The sequence below is a fragment of the Myxocyprinus asiaticus genome, chromosome 46 (genome assembly GCF_019703515.2).
Source record: "Myxocyprinus asiaticus isolate MX2 ecotype Aquarium Trade chromosome 46, UBuf_Myxa_2, whole genome shotgun sequence".
Classification (NCBI taxonomy): domain Eukaryota; kingdom Metazoa; phylum Chordata; class Actinopteri; order Cypriniformes; family Catostomidae; genus Myxocyprinus; species Myxocyprinus asiaticus.
Window position 1 is genome coordinate 2,044,001 of NC_059389.1, and position 10,737 is coordinate 2,054,737.

At 38.9% G+C, this 10,737-nt stretch overlaps 1 protein-coding gene across 1 annotated transcript; it reads left to right on the forward strand.

Moving 5' to 3' along the window:
• The first annotated feature begins 1,755 nt into the window (after positions 1-1,755).
• rxfp3.3b (relaxin family peptide receptor 3.3b) lies at positions 1,756-4,672 on the forward strand. The gene has a single exon (XM_051689558.1). It carries the CDS (start codon positions 1,912-1,914, stop codon positions 3,136-3,138), a length of 1,227 nt encoding a protein of 408 aa, XP_051545518.1. The 5' UTR covers positions 1,756-1,911; the 3' UTR covers positions 3,139-4,672.
• Positions 4,673-10,737: the final 6,065 nt, after the last annotated feature.

A 10,737-nucleotide genomic window follows, 5' to 3' on the forward strand; every position in this document is an offset into this window, starting at 1 on the left:
TAGCTCTCTATGCAGTTAAGTGCATTCACTCCTAAAATCTGATCAAAAGTTCAGTTTCAGGCTGCAGATGATGTTTGGATCACTCAACATGTTTGACAGACATGAGACAATGATAATCAGTACATAGATTCAGAATTTATAATGTATCATTTTATTTTAACATGGTTGACAGTGATTGGATGATGCTGGACATTACTTTGAATCTGAATTAATTATGCTAATTTCTAAATTAATGTCTGTAACGTCCCAAAAACATGAATAATCAACACTAAACAATTTGATTAAAAACAAATCAGACTTTCTATAGCTTGATATTATTTAAAATTTCACAAACATTTTTTGATTGTTTATTAGGTGCCACTAGTTGGCAGTCACACTCGGGTCTCAGGAGGATAATGCATTAGGTATCATGAACTAACTATGAACAATATTTATAAAAAGCATTTATTTATTTATTTATTTCTCCCAATTTGGAAGGCCCAATTCCCAATGCGCTCTAAGTCCTCGTGGTGGCGTAGTGACTCGCCTCAATCTGGGTGGCGGAGGACGAATCTCAGTTGCCTCCGCGTCTGAGACCGTCAATCCGCGCATCTTATCACGTGGCTTGTTGAGCACGTTACCGTGGAGATGTAGCGCGTGTGGAGGCTTCACGCTATTCTCCACGGCATCCACGCACAACTCACCACGCGCCCCACCGAGAGCGAACCACATTATAGCGACCACGAGGAGGTTACCCCATGTGACTCTACCCTCCCTAGCAACCGGGCCAATTTGGTTGCTTAGGAGACCTGGCTGGAGTCACTCAGCACACCCTGGATTCGACTCGCGACTCCAGGTGTGGTAGTCAACGTCAATAGCTACCCATGCCCCCCTATAAAAAGCATTTACTAATCTTTGCTCATGTTAATTGATAAATACATCATTGCTCATTAACTGGCTAACATTAACATACTTTTAATTTCAAAAGTGTATAAATGTCGAAATTAACATCAACCAAGATTAATAAATGCTGTAAACGTATTGTTCATTGTTAGTTCATGTAAGCTAATGTTAATAAATGGAACCTTATTGTAAAGTGTTAACGATTATTCAATTAAATTTGATGGAAATTTTATATAAATTGAAATGCGTAAATCTTAAAAAATAGAGTTAATATGATTTTATTAACAAATTAATAACAAAAACGCTACAACAAATAATAAATTCTGTACACTGAAAGAAAAATATTTTTGGTGTACTTTCTAAGTTAAAGCATGAACTTTTAAACATGTTAAAATTAATGCTCTAGCTTATAAGTAAATATTATTTATGATTGTTTGTTATTTTTACAAAGTGTCATCATGTATTAATCCTAAAGTACAAAACCTTTTCATATTTGTTTGCTAATTTGAGTAAATGTCACTGGTAAATAGAATAAGTAAACTTATTTTGTATTCGAATAATTAATGAGCTTGCATGGTTTCACCGTTTGCAAGTTTATTTTTCAATCATTTTTATTGTTCATTTTGTTGTTACATTTGGTAAACTGTTGTGCAAAAACTTGCAACTCACTCTCAAAGAGATATCGTACAGATTCGTACGAGTTTGCAAGAGCCAATCAGCTGACTCTATCGCATCACCTTCAAAAACGCGCCAATTACTTTGTTCCTTCATACACTTTAGGCTTCAAATCATCATTACATGATGTAAATGCATAAACCTTTTTTACTGGGTCTCCTCCTCCTGTGGGCGGGGCATCTTGTGTCACATGTTATATAAAGCAGAGCTCATCTGTGCAATCAGTGCATCCTCAGAAACACACATCATGATGCGAGAATCTCCATCAGTCTGTGAAGAAATGTGGGTCTCCTGCGCGTGGATACCCTTCCAGACCTCATAGTTCTTCTGCGCATCCTGTGAGTCTATAAAGTGATGCAAGCCCTCCATAGACCGGTGCTGGTCCGAGCACCCGAGACCGAGCTGTTGCTGGAGAGGATGGCGGAGTACCTGAACCAGAGCTCCGTTAATGGATCTGGATCCGATTCGACCCGCTTCAGCAACCTCGAGGACATCGACTTGGCCGCGGACGGGACCCTGGAGCTGCGCGTCATGATATCGATCGTGTACTCGGTGGTGTGCGCGGTGGGTCTGGTGGGGAACCTGCTGGTGTTTTTCCTTATAAAGGTCCGGCAGAGAAGAAAAAAGTCCACAATTAACTTTTTCATACTAAATCTCGCCGTCACGGACTTTCAATTCGTGCTAACGCTTCCGTTTTGGGCTGTGGAAAACGCGATGGACTTTAGCTGGCCGTTTGGACACGCCATGTGTAAGATTGTCCTCACGGTGACCGTGATGAACATGTACGCGAGCGTTTTCTTCCTCACCGCGATGAGTGTGACGCGTTACTGGTCCGTGGCTTCAGCGCTCAAGGATCGAACCCGCAACAAAACGTGCTCGGTGAAGCTGGTCAGCGCGCTTTTGTGGGTCCTCGCCACGGTGGCCACGGCACCCACGGCCATATTCTCCACCGTGTCCAAGATTAACGGCGTCAAACTGTGCCTGCTGAGGTTCCCAGATGGACAGCACTGGCTCGCGCTCTATCACCTCCAGAAAATACTAGTTGCATTTGTGTTTCCGATGCTCATCATCACTGTGTGTTATTTGCTCCTTTTGCGCCTCATTCGCCTCAGGAGTATGAACAACAATCTCCCGAAACGCAGATCTAGAGTCACCAAATCCGTCACTATTGTGGTCTTATCATTCTTCATTTGCTGGATTCCAAACCACGCCATCACCTTCTGGGGCGTCCTGGTGAAGTTCAATGTGGTGAACTGGGATAAAGTCTACTACATGCTCCACACATACGTGTTCCCGGTGACCGTCTGCCTGGCGAACGTCAACAGCTGTCTGAATCCGGTGTTGTATTGCCTGATGCGGAGGGAGTTCAGGAAAATGTTGAAGGATTTTTTCTGGCGAATATCCTCGCCGGCCATCGCCAACGGCTGTCAGGTCCGTCCGTTTTCCGGTACCGTGAAAGAACATGATGACAGCCAGGCGGCGATTCCGTTGAATGTAATGGAGACTGAGCAGTTCAGACTGTCGGTGGTGAACGGGCCATGCGACGCGTTACCGTCCACAGACTGCGCCGTTAAAAGGTAGATGCGTAAAAGCGCAAAGCTGTGCGTAAAAGCGCACTGCTCACTTACAGCTACTGGTGAAGAAGGGAATTTTGAGTCCCCTGCAATCTTTAAGGATGTTGTTCAACCTTAAAACTGTTTATTATTATTATTATCATCATCATCATTATTATATGAAGTTGTGTAATGTGCAAGGTGTCAAATTACGCGCAGAATAAGATGTTAGACTATCGCAACCATGTGTCTGCCTAAAGCAACAGTTCAAAACCGTGTGTTTCTGTCCACATAAGCTATTTCTGAACTTAAAAAAGTGACTTTTATTCGGTGTAAACGTGCGCATTGATGTATAGAATATCTAAATAAAATACTGAGCTGAAACGTTATTGCAATTTTACACCTTTCATTTGTTTTGAGTATAATGTTGCATACGAAATATGCCCTATATATATATATATATATATATATATATATATATATATATCTAAATAAATAAATAAATAAATATATTAAAAATATTGAATTGCAAAGGTTTATATATATATATATATATATATATATATATATATATATATATAATTGATAGATTCATTATGTATTAACCAGAAAGCAGTAAATATAATTTGATAAAATATTATATTATAAAGTATTTCAACTATTATAGATTATAATATATACTATATATATATCGATTGTTTTAAATTAATAATTTAATATAATGTAATAATAATTTTTTTAATATATTTATTACATTATACATTAAATTGTAAAATGTACAGTGTATAAATTACATAAATTCTATAAATATTATATAAATTACATATATATTTTTTTTTACTTAAAATACAATAAACAACTGATTTCAAACCTCATTTTTATTTTTTGGAGTAAAATATTGTTGCATTTGAAAAAGAGAGGAAAAAAAAAAAAGACCTGCCCCATGATTATAATTTCACCGATGGGCATGATGAATAAACCAGTTTATTTATATGTAATTTGATCAAATATGCAAATTAAGAAATAACTTGTTCTTGTTCTCATTTTGCCAATAATTCATTTTGAAGTAAAAAAAAAAAGAAAAAAGATTTAAATAACTTCATTGATGAACATACTTGTAAATGAACTAGATCTTAATGGAGTCACTTTAAACGGGGGGAGGAAAAAAAATAAAATAAATATATCTGTTTCTGACCTCCTTTTATTGCCTGGAAACTTTGCAAATGATTAAAATGTATTGTTCATTTGAAGTGTAATAAAGCTGCAATGACCAATGCTCTGAAAGGAAATGAATGTGAACAGTGTTACTATGTTGTCCATTTGAAGGGCATAATAAAAGTGCAGTCTTATCATAGCAGTGTTTGTTTTGCTCATAAACACAATTACAAAGGGCTTGAACTTTTACTGGCATTCCATCTAATTAACATTAAACTGGACTAAATCTAACGTTATATCTCTCTTCAGCTTTACTTTAGTTTATTATCTGAATGTAGACACACAAATCCATGCAAACAATAACATGACAACAGGGGAATTTACGAGCTTTATGATTCAAAGATGGCTTGGTTTTGAAAGAGCAACAGTATTTGATTGAGTTTGCTTTCAGTTCTTGTCTTTATAGGTTGTAATAAATCATTTAAACATGTTTAAACACACAGTGTGAGGCTTTAGTGCACTTTTACACATGCAATACATGTTTGCACACATTTATTGTTTCTTTCTTTAAAATAATTCATTTTCTGAGAAAACTGATTCATGCAGAGTGGGACACGCAGTATTCCATCTATTTTAAAACAGCATTTTGCTTGAAAAAAAAGTGATTAAAATGGTGAAAAAAATGTAAAGGACGTTAATATATTCATATGAATTTAAACATGAACTCTTGATGTTGATATGCTAAGTCTACCCTGATACACATTACACAATATCCTTTAAGTAATCTATGTAAAAATACTCTTTAAAACACAACACCAAGTCACAAAGACACATCTGGTTACTTTTAAAACAATCTCACGGTTAGTTAATGATTGAATGATTCAGCAGGTGGCTTATCAGTAAAATATGGTCACGGTTGTGGAGTTATTTCATATTTTGCTGTTTTAAGAAGATTTAGAGGCTGTAATATCTGTTTTCTCTGTTGGAAACAGTCGGAACAGCATTCCACTGATTAATTATGACAGATGCACCTCAACCGGTCAGACGGGATTCATACAGAAACAGGGAAGTTCTGGAATTCTGGTTTGTTCACCGTCTTTATAAACTCCTCGTAGTCGATTTGTCCATCAGACACCACGCTGGATTCATTCACTGTGAAGAGAAGGAGAAGCACTGGAAAACATTGTTATTTAACTACAAAAAAGTTATTAATTAGATTAGTTGAGAAGTTAAAAGGTAAAAGTTGGGGACCACATTGAAAATCTGGGATTCAAAATCTAATTTAAGAAACAAAGGAACGTTGTAACTGTTTTTTTACCAATCACGGACCAATCCTTCTGTACAATGATTCAAACTAAATTTCCAATTATTATTTTGGCAGGGTATCTACAAGAGAAGGAAATCAAAGGGCCCTATTTTGAAGCACAAGGCTATGCCTTAAGTCATAAGGGCAAAGTCAATGGGCATGGCCATGAAGGTTTGGTATTTTGGTATAAGTCCAGGCGCAAGTGGGTTTGGCGAAATTATGCACGCAACACGCAAATTGGCTGGACCAAGTGCAATTTATTTCTGGAGTTCTCCTCCGGTTATTCCAGCGTCTGCATCCTATTATATAGTCCATTTCCGGTCAAGCTCCAGTGATATAAACAAAGACAGCACATTAATAAGATGTTGGTCATGTAAATGGACTGTATGCAGTGAATTAGAAGAACTGATGAATGTCAGGCGTATTTCTATGACAGTGACACGCTCCTTTTTATACGCATGGAACGTGATTCTCATCAGGATTTGGATGTTTATTATAGAGAAAATTATAGAGTATGATTAATAATTTTCATCTACTGAGTCACAAATCATGGCTAGTATTAACAGTGACTGTATGTGAACGCACTTCACTTCTACAGGTCGATTTTGAAAAAATAAATTCATTTATTGAAACACGAAAAAAATTTAACCGAAAATATTTCTTAATTCAAATTACACTTCAAACGATACAAAAACATTATCAAAACAACAAAGTGGCAAACAAAAATCGTACTTTACCACCACTGGAGTCGTGAGTTCGAGTCCAGAGCGTGCTGAGTGACTCCAGCCAGGTCTCCTAAGCAACCAAATTGGCCTGGTTGCTAGGGAGGGTAGAGTCACATGGGGTAACCTCCTCGTGGTCACGATTAGTGGTTCACGCTCTCAATGGGGCGTGTGGTAAGTTGTGTGTGGATCGTGGAGAGTAGCATGAGCCTCCACATGCTGTGAGTCTCCGCGGTGTCATGCACAACGAGTCACGTGATAAGATGCGCGGATTGACGGTCTCAGAAGCGGAGGCAACTGAGACTTGTCCTCCGCCACCCGGATTGAGGTGAGTAACCGCGCCACCACGTGGACTTAGAGCGCATTGGGAATTGGGCATTCCAAATTGGGGAGAAAATGGGGAGAAAAAATTAAATAAATAAAAAAATACTTAATCCAAACATTTCACTCTGTCCAACTTCTTCCACCATGGCTTACAAATTATGACAACAGGAGGAAAAATACCAATATAAATTAGATCATAAATACAACTGTAAATATAAACATAATGATAATAATTGAAAAATAATCCATGACCTAAAGAAAGTTGAACCCAATCCCTCAAAACGGCTACGGCTAACTATTTGGACATGAACTTTATTACCACCTGCTGGTGACATCTCCAAACGGTAAATGCAGGAACTGAATTTGAACTTTGCGCTGAGTTAAGACGTGGTATTGAAATGTCTTAGTGCAGTGACATACTTCTCAGGAAAATACTAAACTGCGCCACTTCATTACCATACAATACACCCACAGTAGCACAAACACTCCCACCCACGCCCACTTGCGCTTTGCGCTGGCGCGAAAATTGCACTTAGAATTAGAGCTCTCACGAAAATTGGATAAGATGTCGCGCGTAGCGCTGTGCTATTTATTATGCCAATTTAAGACTAATTATGTAACAAAACAAATAAATAATTTACATTAAATTGAACTATATGAATGCTGTTTCGTGCTCGGCAAGGTATAAAAAAAAAAAAAAATAAAAAACCTTATTTTTAGCTTTTGATGACATTTAATATTCTCATGTGGTATAAAAGGGAATTTTTTCCCCTACAAAAGGACCATCATTTGGATCAAACATCAGTTGTTGCAAGGTAAATGTAGGAATGTTTAATGCAAGAACTAAAAAACAGTGAAACTGTAGTAAAATGACATAAGACTGAATGTGACTACATAAGAATAAAATGTAATTGTATTTATTTATTTGTAGCATTATATCAATACTTATTAATAATCACCAATATACAATTAATAATTTTTATTAATTTGTTAACTAATGAAGACTCCAAACGAACTGTTCTGAAGCGCTCTTCTGTCTTCCCGTCAACAATTTAGACATTTAGACGGAGCCACTTAGAGGACAGCGTGGGAATTTGTTCTCTGAAATAGTTTTGCATTCCCTTGCAATAAATTTACCATGTTTTTATTTGTATTTAATTTTTTTATTTTATCCCCTTTTCTCCCAATTTGGAATGCCCAATTCCCACTACTTAGTAGGTCCTCGTGGTGGCACGGTTACTCACCTCAATCCTGGTGCTGCCGCTTCTGAGACCGTCAAGCCGCGCATCTTATCACGTGACTCGTTGTGCACGACACCGTGGAGACTCACAGCATGTGGAGGCTCATGCTACTCTCCACGATCTATGCACAACTTACCACACGCCCCATTGAGAGCGAGAACCACTAATCGTGACCACAAGGAGGTTACCCCATGTGACTCTACCCTCCCTAGCAACCGGGCAATTTGGTTGCTTAGGAGACCTGGCTGGAGTCATTCAGCACGCCCTGGATTCGAACTCGCTACTGCAGGTGTGATAGTCAGCGTCAATACTCGCTTAGCTCCCAGGCCCCCTCCTTTACCATGGTTTTACTATAGTAACCATATTTTAACCATGGTATTCGTAGTGAAACCACATTGATAATACAGGAAAATGAAAACTATTTGGGGGGGGGGGGGGTTATTTTCTCCCCTTCTTCTCCCCAATTTGGAATGCCCAATTCCCAATGCGCTCTAAGTCCTCGTGGTGGCGTAGTGACTCACCTCAATCCGGGTGGTGGAGGACGAATCTCAGTTGCCTCCGCATCTGAGACCGTCAATCCACGCATCTTATCACGTGGCTTGTTGAGTGCGTTACCATGGAGACGTAGTGCATGTGGAGGCTTCACGCTATTCTCCGCGGCATCCACGCACATCTCACCATGCGCCCCACCGAGAGCGAGAACCACATTATAGCGACCACGGGGAGGTTACCCCATGTGACTCTACCCTCCCTAGCAACCAGGCCAATTTGGTTGCTTAGGAGACCTGGCTGGAGTCACTCAGCATGCCCTGGATTTGAACTCACGAACTCCAGATGTGGTAGTCAGCGTCTTTACTCACTGAGCTACCCAGGCCCCCCTGAAAACTATGGTATTAAAATTAATAATTTTGTGGGTATTATGGCTTTACTATGCAAATACCATAGTTTAACTATGGTTTTACTATAGTGATATTGTCGTAATACTTTAAAATAACATTACATTAGTTAACATTATTTAACAACATTAGTTAACATGAACTAACAATGAATAATACTTTCAGCATTTATTAATCTTGGTTCATGTTAATTTCAATTTATACTAACACATTTTTAAAATCAAAAGTTGTATGTTCACATTAATTAATGCATTTAGATATGCAATGCAAATGCAAATATCAAGGTCAAAATATGGTTTAATTTAGTAAAACCATGGTAAATTCATTGCGAGGGAACGCAAAACTAAACAAACTGTTGTTAGTCAATTTACATGTCAATCAGACGGTCTCTTCCTGTCTAAGTGGGCGGTTCTTGGTTAGAATAAGCTTTAATGTGGACCAGACTTCATGCTGATGGCCAAAGGTTGACTATGCGAGACTAGATTCAGATTCATCATCTGTGAGTCATTCTCCAAGTCCCATGAGCTTGGCTCTGAGCTCAGACTCCATGATGAAGCATGTTTCTTTTGGTCCATCATCTTCAGAGCCTGCATGATCTCAACCCACGGGTTCTCCATCTGGATCTGCCGGTGCATCATGCTGAGAAACGTGGAGAAGTCCAGCTCGCCGCTCTTATCTTGGACAGGCAGATTTTTGCCACAGTCAAAGCAGCGTTCCAAAATAGTTTGGAGTATTTATTCCAGAGTGTTTACATTTAATTCATTTCCATTACATTTGTGCAAAGTTTAGTTTCATTGCATTACCTGTACCAGGTGTTAGCTCATATAATGTCACTTTAAGTGTCTCTTCCTCCTAATAAAAAGGCATTTATGAAGTCAAGTGTGGTACTTTCGGTGGTCTGCTTTTCTTCAATGGTAACTCTATAAAACATCTTCCTACGTACATTGTCCTTATCTGGATATATTTGGCACTAGCGTTTGGAATTGTTATTGTTAAGTTTCATCAACTCACTCCTATAGTGAGGGGGACAATCCACTCGATAACTTAAAGGAACATTCTGGGTTCAATAGAGGTTCAGCTCAATTGACAGCATTTGTGGCATAATGTTGATTGCCATAAAAACTCATTTTCTTTGAAAAAAAGCAACAAATCTGGGTTACAGTAAGACACTTACAATAGAAGTAAATTAATGTAATTGCTTTTATAAAATTATAAGCTTCGAATTTCTGCCTTTTAAAACCTCCAACTGGCCCCATTCACTTCCATTGTAAGTGTCTCACTGTAACCTTGATTTTTGCTTTTTTTTTTCTCCCCTTTTCTCCCAATTTGGAATGCCCAATTCCCAATGCGCTCTAAGTCCTCGTGGTGGCGTAGTGACTCGCCTCAATCCGGGTGGAGGACGAATCTCAGTTGCCTCCGCGCCCGAGACCGTCAATCATCGCATCTTATCACGTGGCTTGTTGAGCGCGTTACCACGGAGACGTAGCACGTGTGGAGGCTTCACACTATTCTCCGCGGCATCCACACACAACTCACCACGCGCCCCACCGAAAGCGAGAACCACATTATAGCGACCACAAGGAGGTTACCCCATGTGACTCAACCCTCCTTAGCAACCGGGCCAATTTGGTTGCTTAGGAGACTTGACTGGAGCCACTCAGCATGCCCTGGATTCGACTTGTGACTCCAGGTGCGGTAGTCAGCGTCAATACTCGCTGAGCTACCCAGGCCCCCTGACAACTGCTTTTTTTTAAGAAAAGGAGGGACAAGTCATAATTAGTTTTTGTGGTAATCAACATTATGCCACAAATGCTGTCGATGAGCTTAACTTGTATTGAACCCGGAATAGTCCTTAAATGCCGAAACATACTCTACACTCAAAAAATGAATTTTTGCCTCTTGTTGAATTTAGTTACTGAAAATGTGCTAATTTAACACAATTCTTGAATTATTTTGACGCAACTTAATTTCATTGTGTGCAAT